At 46.4% G+C, this 20,664-nt stretch overlaps 1 protein-coding gene across 9 annotated transcripts in view; it reads left to right on the forward strand.

Annotated features, from left to right (window-relative positions):
• Window positions 1-20,664, forward strand: part of GMEB1 (glucocorticoid modulatory element binding protein 1) — a 254,688-nt gene that overhangs the window by 111,475 nt on the left and 122,549 nt on the right. For all 9 annotated transcript variants that reach the window (XM_085647641.1, XM_085647638.1, XM_085647642.1 and 6 more), the window contains exons 7-8: window positions 983-1,140; window positions 10,873-11,001. In XM_085647641.1, coding sequence (XP_085503767.1) covers window positions 983-1,140; window positions 10,873-11,001 — 287 coding nt within the window. The remainder of the gene's footprint in view (window positions 1-982; window positions 1,141-10,872; window positions 11,002-20,664) is intronic.

The following is a 20,664-nucleotide window of genomic DNA, read 5'->3' on the forward strand; positions in this document are numbered from 1 at the left end:
AAGAAAGATGCCACTTTCTCACATTGATATATTGGGGGAATGGAGAGAATGACTTGTCTGTCTTGAAGGACCATGGGGATCGTGGCCTTTTTTCCATGTAGAATAGTATACTAAGTTACTAGGCAAGCACTTTCTATACTTTTCTCAAGTGCTCTAATGAATCAAGTGCCTGTCGAGGTATGAAATTAAATTTTAAAAAGTGTTTAAAAATAACCTGGTTTTGTATAGCTCCCTTTCACCAATGAATATGCTGGCGCTAAAAGACAGATGTTAACTGATATCCAACTCAATTGTACTCATTTTATTGACACAGTAGGATTCAAACTTCGGTCTAACATAGATTCCCTACAGTGGGTGCATTTGTCTATTGAGCCTTCAGATATGGCTGAATGGTGAAGTGCAAAAATAGAAATAATGACTGCGTTGACGTTAATGCAGCTTTAGATACACACCACTAAAATGCTACTGGAAGTTTACACATGAACGGCATTGCAAACATCTTTCTTTTGTTGCCTGATTGGATTGTGGACTATTTAGGGTTCAGATCTGTAGTTGTGGGACCAGAAGGAACCATTTGTTGTCAAAATGTTGAGGGAACACCAACGAGCTAGAAAAAAACAATTCCACTGGCAAGCTGCCACATTCTGGTTTGTCCCACCTCCATAGTGATTGCAATGGTAGTGATTAAGGTTTTAATTGGGTGAAGAATGTATTGGGATCCAAAGGGCCCGTGGACCTATTATCTGCAAGGTTATAGCTCTTTTGGTTTTGTTCTGTTGTAGGCTTTTCTGATTAGCTTTCCCTTCTGTTTTTGTTCTAATGCGTGTTCATTCCTGTTGAAGTTAATACAATTTGTGTTTTGGGAACAGCAAAGCTGAATTCTGAAGCAGTTGCAAAGATGCAGTTTTTACTTACAGACCATTCAAATAATTGCTCCCCAAAACTCTTTTTTTTTTTCTTTCTAATGAATACCTCTGCTCAGGAAGATGATGGATTCAGGCCAGATTGACTTTTACCAACATGATAAGGTCTGCACTAACACCTGCCGGAGCACCAAGTTTGATCTCTTGATCAGCAGCGCCAGAGCACCAGTGCCAGGGGCACCTAGTAGCGTTCTGCAGACTCCAACTTCATCTGATGGTAAGTAGGTGAACCTGCCTCTTCTAAGTTACAGCCATCTCCCTCTTCAGGGCTTCACTTGTGAATTTTTGTTTTGCATTCACCTACAGTGCCACCTGATGCCTTTTCTTCCTTTCTAGGTGGGGTGGTAGAATATGATTAGCAACCAATTCAGCCCCTTAGGTTTGTTCTTGCACTTGCAAGGTACCTTTAATTTGGTACAAAATGTTCATATCTCTCTCTAGAAGCATAAAGAGGCCAAAGAATGAATAGTAGGCCTGGGTGGAACTTGTGGGATTTATCTCTGCAGAATCACACAGATGTACATAAAAACAGATTCCGCAGAGTCCAACCAATGGGTGGAAAATGCTTGTCACGCGGTTTGCGCTCCAGTTTTAGATCAGGTTGCATGTTCCACGCTGAAAAGTCAGCACTAACGGCACCACCCTATTTTTAAATTGATTTTCATGCTGCTTGAGTAGAAAATATTCCCATTGACATAGTGTTGCTGAAATGGGGAAAAATGTCCACCACATGATGATTGGCGGATGCTCTGTTACAAGAGTAACATGGAGTCGCCAAACTTCTGCAATTCTGCTCATGGAATTAGAATTCAGTCCAGTCTAATTTATAGATGTACAGTCCTACTTCCTTCATAATAATATGAGCATATGTAATACTTGCTACTTGGCTTGATTTGAAAACATTAAGGTTTTGTGCCCTTATTCAGGTATCTTTTGAAAACTCCAGTTACACACTCTAATTTCCCCTAGGCACATTCAGTTGAATGTGTGCTTCTCATGCAATCTTGTTCAAGCAGAGTTGTTAAACCCATCAGGTCGAGGCAGAACCCAGGTGCACCCCCAAAGCTAAAAAAAAAAATTCAAGGGAAAGGAGATCTAACTGCTTCTGGTGAGCGGGGACACAGTCTCGGGCACAAAAGGGAATAATCATCTATGGTGAGTAAAATGTGCACTTTCAAAAAACTTTGGATTTTTCCACAAAAAGACTGCGTCAGCCGTGTGGCTTGTTGGGAAGTCATCTGAGCCATACACTTTAGGTGCCTTGCTTTTCTCCAGCAGCTCACTCTGCTTGATCTAGGTTGAAGACCCTGTCTCGTGGAGTGGGTGCCTCCATTGGCATTTGGTTCAAATGCCTGGCGGTCTCTAATTTCCTTCATAGCTATGGGTGGGCAAAAATGAACCATGTGGTATGGTTAAGCAGTGGATATGTGCTATGTCTCACCTTTTCCAAAATTCACCTTAAGAGACAGATTGTCCCCCCTCTCCTAAAACCAGCCTTCCAAAATGTTTCTCCATCAGTTAGGTGATGTTTATGTCTGCCACAGTACACATCTGTAAGAAGCGGTATTAGGAAGCCAGAATGCAGCAGAATGAAAGGATTGGTAGGTGGAATTTGATCCCCTGATTCTGCACATTACACTTTTGCCAGAATGTTGTGACCACCCTAACTCAAGATAGAACATGTAAGTGAAATCTGTCTGGATGTAAAGGTCCCTAACTATCAATTAAAGCAGAAACCGAGAACTAATTGAGTGCATTATGAGAGCAAGTATAGTGTAGTTTTAAGATGCGTTTTACACACACTGTTTTATCTGCCCCTCTTTTGTACATACTAGTTAATGTTGAGTTCCTCATCCAGTGCACTAAAACCTTAGCAAGACACTCCATAACTAGGCTCAACCGAAAGTCATTCATTTTTTATTTATTTTATTTTTTTATTTTTTTATTTTCAGCACAGCTTATCAAGTAAACATACAAATATCATCTGAGACATATACAAGTTTCGCAGTACAAAAAATCAATAAAAAGACACAAGTCAGGAGGAAAAAAAGGAAACCCAAAAACCACACCAAAAAACCCCAAATAGCATTTTTACATAAAACATTGGTGATTCATAATGTATCCTCCTTATTCAGATACCTCTTCTAAAAAAATTTTAAAGAAAAGAAGCGAAAAACTGCCCCAAGTGACCCGCTCAGACAATCATTACTGCTGGTTTTCCTTCCAGCTGTAGATGGGCCCCCAGATACGTTTGCCAAGCAGCCTCCTTCTTTTCCCCTTTCTCTCATATATCCCCTTCTCAAGATTGTAGGTAGACAACAACCTGGCAAGCATTGTTGGAATGCTTTATCCAGCCAGGCTGTAGCAATACAAATGTGCAGTAGCGACATAGCATAAAGAGAAATCATTGAAAGGTATCTTGCCTGTCCTCTGTATTTATCCCCAACAAAATTATTGAAGGAGTAAGACAGACTTTGATTTCTAGTGTCTTATCCAAAAATAATTCAATCGCTTTCCTCAATGCTTGCAGTTGAGTGCATGACGCAAACATATGTATTATTTCAGCGTCCATACTGTCACACCGAGGTCATCTAGTTCCCGTCTGTCCCCCTCATTGAGCAATCCTTGACGAAATGTAATACACGGAAAATATTGTTTTATACTGTTGAGCTTGAAGCCCTGCAGAGCATAAAACAGTTTGGCCTAGTTCTAAAGAGGCTCTACAATCATCCTGATCTACGTCTAGTTTATCTACCCATTTCTTCCCGTATTTTTCAAGATCATCATTTTTAAGTAGAGAGAGCTCCGCATATATCCTCCTAATAGTGCAATCTTCCCCTTCTCTAATAACATCCATAATTTTATTTTTACCAAATCCACAGGGCCCCCACTTCCTCCCCCCCTAAACTACGAATTTGAAGATACTTAAAAAAAAATTTTTTATTAATACCATAACTATTTTGTATGTCTATAAATTGCCGAATTCCATGTGGCACCATTAAATCACCCAATCTCTGGATCCCACACATTTCCCATTACGCAATGATAGAGTCTGAGAAGATTTCCCCAGGAAAAGTGGAGTTCCTAAAGAGCTGAGTATAACCATTTTGTCTGCCAAGACCATATTTTTTGCGAATGCAGTCCAAATCTTATATGCAGCCATAAACCTAGTTCTTTTAAAGTAGCTAGGCTCAGTAAATTTCAAACAGCAGTTCTCCGCATCTTTTCGAACCAAGATTGAGTACATTTCAATTGATCCAGGCTTAACCCCGGATTAGTCGCGTCTCCCCTGATTAGCCTGCTCATATACTGATAGGCTGCCGCCCAATAATACATTCCCAAATCTGGAACAGCCCATCCTCCCCTTGCCCTTGGCAGAGACATAAATCGCAGTGCCCTCCTAGTTTTCCCATGTGCCCAAGTAAACCTATTAACCATGTGCTCCAGTGCTAAAAAACATTTTTTCTCAAATTCAAGTGGAATAGCCCTAAAAAAAATCATTTTCACTACATTGCACCGCCCAACTAGTGAAAAATGTAGGTTGTACAATGGGACCAGTGGCTCAGGGACCTGGACTGGTGTCAGAGGGCGGAGGAAACGGTCTATAAGTCCAGAGGTTGTGTGAAGAAATGGAGGAGGGTGTGGGGCCCATGGTGCAGATACCGAACCTTGAGAGGTGGGGGGGGCCAGCTGTAGCGGGACCCGTGGGTAACTCTCCCGACCCTCAACTCTGTAATGTAATACTGTTGGTTTATGATCCTTTTGATCACTGCTGTCATGTGTATGATCTTGAGCACTGTTAATAAAAAAAAAGATGTTTAAAAAATAAATAAATTTAGGTTGTGCATTCTATCAAAATCATTTTTAGCTTTAATCATTATTGGCTCAATGTTTCTGTCTACAGTCTTTCCCTGTCTACAGTCTTTCCCAGATCTGCTGATATATATTTATGCCCAAATAGACCGCTGAATCAGTGACACGTATATCATCGCACACAGCCCCCGCATTCTTGACTATCTGAGTCTTAGATCTGTTTAAGGCATACCCCGATACAAGGCCGAAGGTTTGAGCTTCCAACTCTATTACAGCTAGGGCGTTTTCTGGGCTTGGAGTTACCAGAGCGATGTCGTCTGCATATGCCAAGGTTTTATATTCTAGGCCATGGAATCTTTTATAGGAAAAATACCACCATTTACTTCCAGCTTCCGGATTAGAGGATCAATATATATCGCGAAGAGTTATAGCGAACATGGGCAGCTGGGCAGCCCTGCCATGTACCGCGCTTGATTGCTAGTGATGCTGTATATCCTCCGTTCACTCTAAGTCGGGCTGTCGGATCTATATATAAAGGCCTGGATTGCTCTGACATAGCCCCCCCCCACCCCCCACCCACCAATGCCGAACCGCTTCATAGCTGCCCAGAGATAGTCCCAGGAGACCCGATCAAATGCTTTTTCAGCACCCATTAGCATGACTGCCATGGGTTCCCCTGAGACTTCAGCAGCGCCAAAAAGAGTTACAACCCTGCGGACATGCTGCGTTGTTCCTCTCCCTGGGATGAAGCCATGCTGACTGGGTGTTCTGCTTGGGTTTTCGGATCAGATAGAACCCGCTCATCAGAGCCTCTCTAACCCAGCCAGAACGTTACCCTCTCCCTAGGGCCTATTCACAACAAGTAACCACCGATATATACCACCTAAGGACAGGGAATTCCTAATATATATATATATATATATATATATATATATATATATATCTAGACCTCTTATAATACAAGTGGCGGCCTCGCGATCCCAGACGGACCCAGGACTTCCTACCCAGACCTCAGCCTCGCGGTCCCAGACGGACCCAGGACTTCCTACCCAGACGGCAGCCTCTGTCTCGCGGTCCCAGACGGACCCAGGACTTCCTACCCAGACGGCAGCCTCAGCCTCGCGGTCCCAGACGGACCCAGGACTTCCTACCCAGACGGCAGCCTCAGCCTCGCGGTCCCAGACGGACCCAGGACTTCCTACCCAGACGGCAGCCTCAGCCTCGCGGTCCCAGACGGACCCAGGACTTCCTACCCAGACGGCAGCCTCAGCCTCGCGATCCCAGACGGACCCAGGACTTCCTACCCAGACGGCAGCCTCAGCCTCGCGGTCCCAGACGGACCCAGGACTTCCTACCTAGACGGCAGCCTCAGCCTCGCGGTCCCAGACGGACCCAGGACTTCCTACCCAGACGGCAGCCTCAGCCTCGCGGTCCCAGACGGACCCAGGACTTCCTACCCAGACGGCAGCCTCAGCACAAGTTCATCGTATGATTACCATAACATACAGCAGGGGAATCAGTTCTACTATTTACCAGATCACACAAGAACTGCCAGTTAGAGCACAACCTGTTCTCTGGTTCGAGGGGTTCCTCTCTCCCTTATTCAGTTACCACTTACCTGATCAGGGTTAACATCTGTTCATGTCAAGTCACAGCTGACTAGAAGAATAGGCTACCCTCTTATACAAGAACACGCAGCACATGTTGATTCACTACAAACTGGATACTTTATTATTTATTATATACACAATCACACAACATTACTGTGTAACACATAACCTGCAAAGAAGAGTGAAAGATTAGGTTGTACACTCTAATAAGAAAGGGGTCGACATCACCTTAGTCGTGTGTAGCCTGCACTCAATGGTCATCTAGGTTCCCTTCTCGTCTGTGCCTCGGCTCGCCTGGAGATCACACCTCCGTAGCTCCCTTCTCCGAGTCACTGGGACCTCTTCCTCATCGGCTACTCTCTCCTCTCTGACAATTCTGCTAGAAGAGTATCTGTCTCTCGGTTTTTCTCCGCCTTCAAGTTTGTCATCTGTCTTCCCTGGAATAAGTAATAGCTTTACTGCTAACGGCTAGATGCCGCCTACGGACTGAAGTAAGTGCCCCGTAACTGCCTCAGACTTTTACTAATATAGAGGTGCATTTCCTCATGGAAAATTCCGGCCCGTAACCTGCCGCCCACCAAATTCTTGTACCTCCCCGTGCCAAGGACACTTTCCCAGCCGGCCGGCCTGATGTAGCGTCTTCGGCATGAAGAAAAATACAATCCTTCGATAAGGGCCGGTCTGAACCGGTTCTCTCCAAGCGAATAACACCTCATAACTAAAACATCCCCTTTAACCTAGAAGCATCTCAAGCTGCCGGAGCAGAAAGAAAGATGGAGTCTCTCCCGTTTGAGGCCTACCAGGCCTGAATTCAGCACGGCTCCATGAAATACCCTCACTACAGGGCAGGTTATCCCTAATACTAACAAATCTATCCCCTAGGATATGTGTGCAAGCCCTAATCTATGGGGAAGAACACAGGATCATGTCGAAGTGCCTAGTAAATAGACTTCATTCACTACTCTAACCCTTAGGCTTGAATGGTAAAGAGACTGAAGTCACCCTAATCACCCATCAACACAATAGGGCCGGGAAAATCGAGCAGTACACTGGGATTAACCATTTTACCTATAATGTTGCTGAGCCTGGTCGCCATGGTTTTAGAGAGAATTTTGGCATCACAGTTCATTAAAGTTATTGGTCTATAAAACCCTGGTTCTGTAGGTGGATTCCCCTTTTTCAGTAAGATTACTATATCTGCCTCTGCCCATGAATCTGGAACGGAACTACCCAACTGGGCCTGAAGTATTATTTCGACTACGTCGAGTCCGATTACCTCCCAAAAAAACTTTATAAAATTCTAAAGGGATCTGATTGGGTCCAGCTGCCTTACCTGATGGAAGGCTACCTAAGGCAGCAAAAATCTCTTCAGCAGTCAATGGGGTTTCCAGTGCTTCCTTATCTTCATCAGTGATTGACTGTATTAAAGTTTCATTAAGATATCTTTGGCTTTCCAGAGGATCCTTCGCCTGTTCTTCATTATATAATTTACCATAGAATTGTCTAAATATCTTTTGGATCCCTGCTGGTTCGTCAACTATATTCCCATTTCCATCCGATATCTCCTTAATCTACCCGGTTGCTGTTTTCTGCCTCAGGCGCACCGCTAATGTATGCCCAACCTGTTCGTTGAGCTCGTAACGTTGCTTCTTTCTTACAAGGAAAGTCGCCGCTGCCTTGGTGGCTATAGCCTCATGAGCTTCAGAGTTAACCAAGGCCAATCTAAGCAAGATATCATCCAGCGATATGCCCATAATAAATGCTGCATTCAGCTCCTCCTCTGTATCAATTATTACCTGACATAACTTTTTCTCTACCAGTGCCTCTCGTTTCTGTCTATGCAAACTATAGCTCAGCGTCTCCCCTCGTATCCCAGCTTTAAATGCGTCCCAGATTTCCCCTGAGCTGGTGCTCCCCTGAGCTGGTGCTCCCTCTATTGATATCCCAGAAGCCCACTATCCATTCCTTCATATGTTTTACATATCCTGGATCTTTCAACAACCCTCTCTCAAAAGTCCATACCCGCTCAGGTTTTAATCCCTTGTTTAGTATTCGCAATCAGATGGATACCAAGCTGTTCCATTAAACTGCCTCTTGTACCCTCTATATGAGTCTCTTGTAAGCATAAGAGATCCAAGCGCATTGTTCTCAAGATTGCTGCGACCCACTTTTAGCCTGATCATTTAAGCAGCTGTCCATCCCAGTTATCCTTAAAATGTATTTTCACATTTTTGATCTGTATTCTTAAGCTTTCCCTTTCTATATTTTCCATTAGTTCATTACACCTTGTGTGTCTCCCCATGTGTCTCAGATGTCGAGCTGTGCTATACCATACTCCTTCCCTCCCCCCCCCCCCCCCCCCGACCCCCCCCCCCTGCATCTGTTTTAGCGTGATGTATACCAAATCCATTGAGGGAGCCAGAACTGTGCCGGTTGGACTAGTGTGCTTGTCATGTTCAGGCATTGTCCCATCGTCATGGTAAAGCTGAGTGGTAGCTGAATAATCCCACGTAAGTTTACGAGCCGTTGCGGTGTCCATTCTGGAAGCACCCACTGTGGATTTGGATTTTGACCTACTTTTGTGGGAGGCAGCCCTTGGAGCTGCTGGTTCTCTTTGCACTGAAGAAGTCTCTACCGAGTCCGAGCCATCAGAATAATTACCATCACTAGAAAGCGACGAGTTTGTATCATTGTTGAGAGGAAAAAAAGCAATCCCCTTCTGGGGAGCCAGCTGTTGCTTTAATTTGACTAAGCCCCTGTTTTTGCTCCACTGTTTTCCCTAAAGATACTTTTTTCTAAAAGGGGCTCTGTAAGAGGAATCGGCACTTGATCGCCACATCTATCTTTAATCCCCCTCAGTCAGTTCCATATTTAGGTGCATAACTGGCAGCTCATTATTTGCAGTACAGATTATTAGTTCCTGCTTCCCCTGCAGATTCTGCTCACTCAGCCCATCCAACCCATCCATGTTCTCATTATTCGTCTCCACTTGCCTATCAGCCGGTCTGGAATGAGGCTGCAACAATGTAGCCTCACCGGGGAAAATGTCACTGCTCTCCACCTGTTCTTGCAGAGTCCTCCGGTGTCACTGCCAGAAAAGCCTCCGTAAGGGCAGCTCTCCCGAGCCTTACTGCCTCCTCATTACCAACCTTTTGTTTCACAGCATTGCTGCCATTACCGCCGTTTTCTCTCGGTTTCTTCAGTAGCGCTCGCCGGGGCTGCACTGAGCCACGCACAACCGGGGCCAGAGATGCAGGCGTGGCTGGATCCTTCCGCACAGCCTTCGCACCTTTTTCGTGTTTGCTCGCTCTTGGCGCCATCCTGCCACCGGCGGTCACACGTCGATAGAGAAGGCGGGCTGCGCGGCCAATCTCCAGATTGGCTATCCTCACAGATGCTGTCAGGTCCCTACTCCACCATCACTGCTGAAAATTACGGTCGATCACCCGACCGATCAACCTATCCAGCAGGAAGGGTAGTGTAGCATTTCATCTCACCATTTCAATCCCTTTTTGCATCGGGGGGGGGGGGGGGAGAGGGTTTTACCGCGACTGCTCGCTACGGCTGTTCAGTGGCCATCTTGCCCCCCGTGTGATGCCCCCTGAAAGTCATTCTTGATCTGCCATACAGAACCTACTGCCACTTGCAGCTTTCGAATTTTGAATTCTATCTATTTTTTATGCTAGTTCGGTGAAGGGAGAACCGTTTAACATCTTTGTTAATCCTTGCTCTATCAACCAGCTATTGTAAAATAAAGCAAGAGAAAATCTAATTACCTTGCAATTATCTTCTCTATAAATCCTTCCACATCTGAAGTTTTTTTAGCTAGGCAATATTTGATGTTTGTTGTTTATTTATATTGTGTTATGCCCAGAACATATGGCGGTAGTCTACCATTGAGCCTATTTCATACTTGTGTGCTTGCTCCACAAAGAATCCTCGATTGGATGGTACCCGTATACTCTTGGTGTTCTTTTTTTTTTTTGCTAAAATATTGAAAACAGACTTCATAGTTGTAAAGTAATCCTGATAGGGAGACGGGTGCCTGCATGAAAGTCAAGTTGCACCCAGACAGACAAACTGAAAAGCATAGTTATCTGTCCTACATGGAACAAGAGTTGAACAAAAACCAATTTTGGAGTATTTGATAAGGCAGAGTCCTGGGTTCAAGCCGCTGAAGAGCACTTTGCATAGATCATTTTTACTATAGTAGGAGCACTGCGAGCATGGGTGTTGTACATACAAAAGTATTGTGAATAGTCCAGTTGATGCTAGATTATAGAAACTGATTGTCATGAAGGTACATGTAATTGTGACGATACCAGACAGACTGTACAGTCGATTTTATACACTTTTGCATTAGTTAGAGAAACACAGATGCATGTGCTTAGAATCACAGTTTGGTCAAGTGGTTAGGCTGAGATTAAAAAAATAATTAAAGGTGAAGGTTCCAAGATCAGCAAATTACCCATTGAACAGCATTTGGGCCAGTTATCGCCTTAGCTAACCATCTGTGTCCTTTGCAGGAAGCATCACACAGATGTCAATCTCTGAAGAGAGCCTTGATGAGAGCATTGAGTGGAATTCCGCGTTGACTGCAGCAGTTCAAATGGTCACAGAGGAAGGAGCGAAGAAAGAAATGGATGATATTTCAGGTACCAAAAACCTATTAAGAATGTGGCTGTCTTTGTGCCAACATGCTGGCTAAACACACTGTGTATTAAGATGTACTTGGAACAGATCTGAATGTGCCTTTCGAGCTTTTGTACGATTCTACCTCTTTGTAATCTGGCTGATCTTTCCATTAGTTTTTAATGTCCCGTGGCTGTTTGCGTAGTCTATCTGCTCAGAGTCTAGGCTTGCAGTTTCTTTAGAGTTTGAGTGCCCTATGTATCTATGTGGGATGGGTGCTCTGTGTCAAATTGTGCGGCGGCAGTCAAGTGGCTAGGTATCTCTGTTGCCTGACATCTTGGTGTGTCTGGGGAAAGTGGTCGCTTTTGGAATACTTATTTTTTTTCTTCAAAGCAGGTGTGTGTATGTGTATATAATATATGTATTTGCCGTGTTTGTGGCTATAGATAAACAAGTGTAGCATACTCCTGCCATCTAGTTTTGGGGTCGGACTTTTGCAAGTTGTTTTTCTTCAGGGAATTTTCTCTAGTAACATGATGCAGTGTCACTTCTGCTCTTGATGTAATTGTACATTGTCACCGACTCCATGTTAGATTGCCTTTTTCCTCCATTGAGTTCAGATGTGCAATAATATCCTTCATAACTCATTGCTAACTTCTCATACCTTCTTGGCGACAGACGATCCTATCCTTGATACTCGGTTACTGTTGGATGGCGTTTGGGCCTACCCTCCTTTTGGGGCTGAAGACTCTTCTACACACTGGATCCATGTTAAGAATGAGCCACTGGTGATCGAACAATTTTATTACTGTCCTCTGCCTTGCTAAAACTCCGTGGACCGACCACCACTAGGTCTGCAATCTGTCTGTTGCCTGATCACAGCACCAAATGTGGCTAGCATTTAGGTGTAAGAAAACCCTTTGATACCAAAGGGAATATTGGTGGACACACACCATGCTGCGAGAACTCTTGTTTGGGTTTCCCGGAAACATCTTTGAGGAAGAGCAGGAAGTCACCTGCATTGCCCACGCGGAGGAAGGGGCTGGACCATAAGGGCTCTCCCTTGCCCAAAGACCTAGCAGGCCACATTCTCACAGCGGATCAGACGAGGACCAGGTACTGGGATTGGCCTCAGCTCTGAAACCCAGGCCTTTGCTGAAGACCACTCCTAGAACTGTGAGTACACTGGCCCATTAACAATGATGGCTACCGGCTGTGAGATAGAGCACCATTCCTAAGGGATTAGGTCATCTAACCCTGAGCACGTACATAGCGACCAGGGGCTACAGCCCTAAACTGGGCCCAGTTGGTGCTGACAGAAGCCGCAGAGGAGGCCAATCTTCCTACCAAGGTTGGCCGCACTACAGCTCTTACACCGAAGTCCTCATCTGTTCAGAAACCATCTGGGGCTCCCACTGCTCTCGGAACCAAGGCCATCTTCTGATCTGAAGCCAGTGGCCAGTCACCACCCCTTTGGCTTTTATGGTTACATCGCTCCGACGCAATTGTTGACACCTAAACCGCCAGTCACACCGAAGACTGATGCAGCACCGAAGCAACGTTATTCAAAAAAAGTACCCAGACAAGGGACCACTCAAGCCTCCAACCCCCACACAAAAGGATGTCAAAGTACTACTACTGGAGCAGCTCTATCAAGAGCTGAACACTAGACAGAAGTGCCTCTTTGAGCCACTCACCGGAAACATTTCAACCAGGATTAATTCATAATAATATCCTATACTTTGCAAGAGGAAGCTGGCTTTCTAGGGAGGTACTGCTCTCAAGCCTTCCACACGAGCCTTCCTCAAAAGAAATGGAGACAGTGCAACAAGCCTTATCCATCTGCCACACAATCCTCACCTCTACACCCTATACCTCCTTCACCCGCCACTCCTCCATCCTTGCCCCTGTCAGAGTCTCCACCTGGGTCACCTTACTCCACCTTTCTTGCACAGGGCAGCCCACCTGCAGCACTGAACCCTTATGATCAACCAGAACTGATGACCCACGGGAGAACCATAATGTGGACCCACCAGGGGATCCCGATCTGAACAGTGTTAGGGCCGACCCTCGCTATTGGTCATTCAGCGGGCTGCATCCTATCACAAGGTGGATATCAATCTGGTGTGAGAGCTGAACTTTCTCCTGGAGACAGTATCCAAGCTGGAGAGGTCAGTCACACTCTTCGTTATGTTAAAAGGGATGTTAAAATCTGCTCTGGAACATTTTAAACCCCCTGTAAAAACTAGGGTGGTCACCCTTGGGGTAGAAAAGTTTAAACCCTATCCCAATGACTCCCAAATACATCTGTGGGCACGTTCCTCTGGACTCCCTAGGTGTCCACACTGCCTGAAAGTGCCCCTCTGTTTTGCTCTATAGCTCTACAATTGTGCTATAGTAGAGCACAGTGGGAAGATATTGAAGTGCTTTTCAAACACCTCTTGCAGCAGTATCAGAAGAGGGGGCAGGAAATTGTCGGAGGGCAAAGAAATGTAATGCTAACATACGTTGTGTGTTGGATGCCGCCAACATGGCCTGTAGGGGGTAAACGCAAGTGTAATATTACAACACCTTGCCGGGCTCCATATCTCAGGTTACTGATGGAGACTTCTAGCTGCAGATTCCTCTGCTTTAGAATATTCTTCAGGCATCTGAACTGCATCCGGAAACTTTTCCTTAGTACTTCTGTGCGTCGGAAGGTGGCACTATGTGGCTCCGCACTGATGTTGTTCTGCTCCGTAAATGGCCTCTGGGGCCTATATAGGTGCAACTGCTGCGTGATGACATCCTTTCTTTCTGTGCTGCCAGAATTGGCTCTGGAGCTTCTCTAGTCTTTCAGAGACCCTTTATTCATGAAGATTTATCCAGTGTGCAAGTGATGTCACTCCCTAAAACATGTTTTAAACCCGGTAAGGACTGTCGCAAGCAGATGTCTGTGATGGATCCCCAGCAGGCTGGCCTGTGGTGTCCAGGGTCAGGTTACGACTCCAAGACCTATGGAGACTGCGCGTCGAACCCGAAGGCCATCTGAAACTTTGTTGTGAAGCACAACTAGATGCAGCATCTGCACACCTCCAAATCCAGAGCTCAGTATAGTTCCTCGATTCGACAGAACCGCTCTAGAGGCTGGTCTCAGTCATACTCCAAGTTCTCTATAGGCACAAAAATCACAAGACGTCAAAGGGGAATTCCCCTCCTTCATGCCATTCCCAGTCCTCTGTCAAAGTGTGTGGGTCACACCAACCATGTCTCTACCAAATTCTGTTGACTCTGGAGCCGATTCTGTAGTTGGTTCCAGCACACCCAGAGTTTCTGGGGCCTTCAGCCATGCCGCGCTAGATTGTGGTGTTCTGAACATCTATGCTCTGGCTCTTCAGATCTCTACCAACTCCCTCTGGTGCACCTTTGGACCCCACTGAGCCGTAGGGCCTGTCACATGGACTACTTCTTGCAAGTGCTTCCTTTACGCCACCTGTAACCTCCGAGCCACTTCTGCCCTTGACTCCCCCAGTGCCCAAATCCACACCGAGCCTGGGTACATCAACCACGACCTCACCACTTGAAAAGGTGGCCCCGTTTGTATGTCCGACGCCAGTCTGACTATGACTGGTATCGCACCCAAATCTGATAAGGCGCCAATATTTCATCTATATCAAAGAAAGGAGTTCGTTCCTCTATCGGGCAGATGCACTGCAGGTCGCTAACTGCCTACTGTTTAAATTGCTGGGTTAATCTCAATTTCAGATCGTAATTCCCTCACACACCTGTTACATACATACACCCTTCACATACGGCGTTCTCAGATCAAAAGAACTCCGCCAAAAATGCCACCAGGCCCATCAGACAATGCAGCGCCGGTCTGAGGACGAGCGCCCTATGATGAAGCATGACACCCTAACAGGTGTGTGAGGGCATTACTATCTGAAATTGAGATCCCCCAGCTACTTAAACAGTAGTCAGTTAGCGACCTGCAGTGCATCTGCCCGATAGAGGAACAAACTCCTTTCTTTGATATAGATGTGTACTTGAAGGAGCACAGGAGTAGGACCTCTCTAAATAATTTGCTCTCTCGTCCCCCCTTTGATTTAGCACCAGTATTTCACTCATTACCTCAAGGCAGGCAGCATTCTTTGCATTCCCTTTTTGGGACTGATTCTAATAACTACTATGACCAGGGAGATGAGTTCGCTCAGCCCTATGCCAAGGACAATTGGCATTAAGACTTGCAAGAGGCTAATGTACTAGGCACCTCCTCAGAGGTAGCCCTTTTCTCCCTTTCCGGCCCACTCGCACATATCTGCCTCCTAGGCGTAGGGCGGCTGAAGTCCTTGACCTCCAGCTTCCACTATTTAGGTAAAAGCAAACCTGCTGACTGAGATCCTCGAACCAGTCCATACTGCTTCTGAGCACCTCCTATCTTTCAAGGGGCTTGAGCAAAGCTTTGCCCCCGTCCCCCAGTCGACCTGCAAATCGCAAGTGGCTTTTTGAAGGGGGTTTGGAGGGTGGTGGAGGGGGGAAGAAGGGGGAGGGGTTAAAAAAGCTGGAACAAGAAAAAAGGGGTTAAACCCTGAGTGGTCAAAGTCCAGGCTGCAATATTTTAACTACGCACCCTTCTCTGTAAACTGTTATTTGTGACTGCCCCTGGTTTGTTGCAGAGTTGGGCTATTTAAATCAGGGTGAACCCTCCTCCTCTCCTCATACCCATACAGGCGTGGAAGTGCTTTACCAGGTTCGTTGGTTTGCATTGCATGTCCATGGTCAATTTTGGTTAGCACTTTAAACTTTTGTGGTTGCATATTACACAATCACATACACCTGGGAAATAGTTGTAATCTTTGGAAAAGGCCTGGGAAGAGAAAGAGAGGACTGTGGTAAGTGTACATGGTTGGGAGCAATGTGGTTAGAAGTGTAAGACACCATTAACGTGAAGAAAAATTGAATAAATATGCATGTAAAAATTGTTTGTCTGGATGAACAGTAAACCCCCTTCTGTTCTGTTTCTTGAGCCCTAATACTACACATTCTGGTGGTGGGTCAAGCAGCAGACAGTCCTGACTGTACTAATAATGAGTCAACTGCGTTTCACCAATAACTATTAAAAAAGAAAACGGAAAGACGTTTACGCCAGCACACACCTATATGCATAGACAAACGCAGACATGCACACGGAACACGCCCACAGAAAAATCATGCACGCAGCTAAATATATAGAAATACTTGCATACACACAAATAAGGCACAAAAAGACAGAGGCATGAACATATACAACCACGGAAAGAGGGAGATAGTTTTAGATACATGTCCCAGTGTACATGTTTATTGCAATCATTGGACACATATTCAATATATTCATTTGGTTTCGATTTTATGGGTATTGTTCCTTTTGCAAGTGGGTTATATGTAAACAATGCTTTTACCCTTAGGAGCTGGTATATGCTATATAAAACTACACATAAATAAGGGAATGCCAGAGAAATAAATACTCTTTGCTCTAAGAGTATATTAACCCTGTTCCCTCACTCACAACATCAGTTACTGCTGATGGAGAACTCTGATCCAATGTGTTTTTTTGTTTAAACTAGTAGTTTATCTCTCATATTGTAAATGCCAGCTCCTGCGTTTTCTACAGTCTTCAAACAAGCTGCACTGCCCTTTTCTCTCCGAAAACAATACATTCTCACGCTGTATTGACTGTTATGCCTCTAGTGAGCTTGAACTGGTGGGGGATGCGTTTGTATCCGTGTTATAGAATGAGCTCTGCTGTGATAAACAAGCCTGCAGAGCGTCCCCAGCAGTACCCCACCCACTCCTCAGGTCCCAGAGCCCAAGGGAGGAAACTAAGATTACAATATAAATGCATGTAGCCATTGAAACAAGGAGCGCAAGGGTGGGGGATGAAGGGTCAAGCTGCAAATCCGGAGGGGGTTTTGCGGTGGCACGTTTAGGTGTAAAAAGCCTTATTAAATAAAGTCCTAAACCTCGAGCTGGAGACGGAATGCGTACACAACATACTATCTGTTTCTAAAGTAAACAAGCACTGAAAGTATCCACATGTCTTGATGGAAACCAGTGCCTTAAAAAAAACCACACAAGCGAGCTGCGTGGAGAGGGACAAAGTAGTGCACCAAAACAAAACATGTGGCCACTAGTGAAATGGCAGGATCAGTCGCCAGGTGGTTACAAACTAGCCACATGGTGGAACAAATGCACACTGTTCACTAATGACAGAAATGCAATTTGGAAAGGCTGACCAAGTAACCAATATATAAGTGCTAGGAGTGTTTAAACTCAACTGAGGGATTACTGCATGCCTCGCAGAGCAGCACATGCATGCTGACTTTAGGCTCGAGCTAAAAAGAAAACATCGGCTGTGTCCCAGTTTGCCTCCCCATCCTCACCCCAAAGGTAGGAACTTAAAGGTCTTCATACAGTTCATGGACTGAGGACCACTTCCCCTCCAAGTTCCCGTTTCAGGGTTATGCATACAGTAGACCGTTATTTGTTTTTGGGTAGCAAAGACTGGCAGAAGAGCTTCTTACAATACTTGGGCTGGGATCCCCTTGCCCTGCCAATTTCCAATTTCAGGGTTTCTGCATGCAGTAGTACATTCTAAGCTTTTGGGAGAAGGTGACAGGTGGAGGCAAGGGGGTGTCAGTGATTCTGAGTCGAAAAAGAGCTCGGAGTTCCTTAACTCCTTGACAAAGCTGACTCTGTCCTTGAACGTTTCAAGAAGATTAAGGCTACTACTTGATCTCTGGGCTAACCGCACCAATTCCACCATTCCTTTTGTGGCTTTGACAGAAGCATCTCTTACCACCAGTCCTGCAGGGACCCTAACAGTTTTGAAGAAGAGGTCGAGGTGCCCACTGCCGCCGAGTCCAAGGTCTGTGTGCTGCTCAATCAGTCGATCACCCTAACTCCCCAAGCAGCCCTTCCCTACCACCTGGTAGGTGAAACGTGGGTCCTGCACATTGTCCGCAAACGTTATCCCCTACCCATCTTTTCTTGCCTGCTGCACTTTCCGCTGTCCACCCAGCAACTGACTGAAGACCATCCCCTGATGGGGCTGTTGAGAGGGTGCCAGAAGTAGGATGTGATTGTTATTCCTGTTACTTTCTGGTACCCAAGAAGGAGAAGGAGAAATTCAAAGTGCTCACCCCGACTCAGGTCTTGTCCCCAGGTTCGAGAGCGGACTGGATGGTGGTGCTGTACCTGCATATCGCCTATTTACCTATTCCTGTCCTTCCAGCTACTGTGGTTTGTGGTGGAAGAGGAGCATTTTGAGTTTGCTTGGCTCCCTTTGGTCTCAGCAGCACCCCTTGGGTGTTCTAGAAAGTGATGGCAGCGGTGGCAGCACACCTTCAGAGGTCAGGGGGGCCAGTTGTCTCCCTTTCTTGATGACTGGTTGTTGAAGGTGGGCTCGCTCCAGGCATTTGTCAACCACCTCCAGTATAAGGCGATCCTCCTGTTACCTTTGAGGTTCACTGTAAACATTGCGAAGTCACACGTGTCTCCTTCTTAGATGCTATCCTTCAGCTGAGCCATTCTGGACACGGTTTGGTTTCATGCTTTTCCCTCGGTAAAGAGATTCCAAGACACTAAGGCTATGATCGAGAATTTTCAGTGAGGTCAACACTGGGGATGCTGTGACTGATGGGCTCTTGCATCCTGCTAGTCAAGCACGCAAGGTGGCATATGTGGGCTCTAGTGGGATGTGAAGTCCTAGTGTGCCCAACATCCTGGGGACCTCACTGACCGCGTTCAGATTTCGGAGAAGACTGTGAAAAATCTGCAGTGGTGGCTACTAGATCACGATCTGGTGATCGGCAGCCCGTTCCCCCTCCCTCAGAGTTGACAACAGTGACCGTTGTGCCACTTCTGGTCTGAGGTCACCACCTGGGGGAGGTGGAGACCACAGACCTATGGAGTCCTGGCTCCATATCAACCTTTTGAAGCGGAGGGCTATCTGCTTGGCATTGAAAGCCTTCCTGCCATCCATCAAGGACATGCTTGTACAAGTGCTTTTGGACAATATAACTGCCATGTTGTACTGCAACAAACCAGGTGAGATGGGGTCACAGACCTTGTACCAAAAGGCCTTGCACTTCTGGAAATGGCTGGACCACCAGGGAATTTCCCTGCTGGTGGACCACTTGGCAGGCTCTTTGAAATCCAGAGATAACAAACTCAGCCATTGAAGCCTACCCAATCATGAATGTCAACTGCATCCAGAGGTGGCACAAGGTCTCTTCCGCAAATGGGGTAGAACCTTGGCGTGATGTGTTCGCTCCCACAGAGAACCCACAATGTCAGCCCATCTGTGCATTGGAGTTTCCAGGGCGTCTCTTGTTCGGTAACGTGTTCACCTCAACTGGAGCGTAGGACACCTGTATGCGTTTCCACCAATACCACTCCTTTCCAAAACTCTCAAGAAGATCAGGACTGACCAGGCTCAAGTCATCCTAGTGTCTCCGTATTTGGGCACGGAAAGTATGTGTTCGAGGCATATGAGCTGCAGATTGTACACTGTGCATAGATCGCAATCTGGTGTTGGGCTCGGGTGTTTGCATGTTGTTTTTGTCTTCGAAGAAGTGTTGTAGTCACAAGACTGGGGACTCCTCCTCCGGTCGACAGTGCGCATGGGCATCGGCTCCATTGTTAGATTGTTTTTTTTTCTGCCATCTGGTTCGGATGTGACTTGCTGCGCCTCGGTGTCGTTATCGAACCCCCTTTCAATGCGCAATCACAGTTAACCGACGGTATTGTCTCGATCGCGTGCCTTTCGACGTTCACCCTCGACAACTTTCGAATAAACTTCGACACGGGCTGCGGGGCCTACCCGCGCCGGTAAAGACTGATATCGATGGAACGGACTCCTTTTAAGAAATTTCCCCGGTGTGGTGCTAAATTCCCACACTCTGACCTCCATCCTGTTTGTAATCTGTGCCTCTCTCCAGAACATCGAGAGGACGATTGCGAGGCTTGTCTATCCTTCAAGTCCAAGAAGACCATCTGGGATCGTCAAGCTGGACGCCAAGAGATGTCCCGAGGCGCAGGTTCCATTCCGGACATCTTCCATCCAGGTCCCGCTAGCCTTCCGGAGCCAGAACAGGAAGAACAGGTCCCGGACTCCGAAGCAGATGTCTCAGACGCCAAAGATGACCTCATCAAAGGGACGTGAGTTCCGAGTCCCCTGCCCCTCCCAAGCCCAGAACAAAGGCTCCGGTGACACCTTCGCCTCCAGGCTCAGGGCCACACCGTACAAAGACTTCAAGCGCCCCGCCTCTGGGCCCGGCGCCGAAGGGCAAAGATCCCAAAAAGCCATCATCATCACCGAAAGCTCACTCGTCCGAGATGCCGCACCCTCCTTCGTCTGCACCGGAAAAACATTCGGCACCGAAACCGACAAAAGATTCCTCGGCGCCGAAGCAACCGGAAAACTTTTTGGGCACCGAAGCAGCCGAATAAGGCATCGGCACCAAAGCAGCCGGATAAGACCTCGGCACCAAAGCACACAGAGAAGACTTCGGCACTGAAAACTTCGGAGCCGAAAACAAAGGACAAAACTCCCATAACTAAGCCTCCTAAACAAACGCCTCCGGGGCCAAAACAATCCGCACCAAAGTCCTCTGAACCAGGGAAATCTTCTGTACCGGACACTGTCACTAAACAGCGAACAACAGTTT

The sequence above is a fragment of the Triturus cristatus genome, chromosome 3_2, assembly GCF_964204655.1.
Source record: "Triturus cristatus chromosome 3_2, aTriCri1.1, whole genome shotgun sequence".
NCBI classification, from domain to species: Eukaryota; Metazoa; Chordata; class Amphibia; order Caudata; family Salamandridae; genus Triturus; species Triturus cristatus.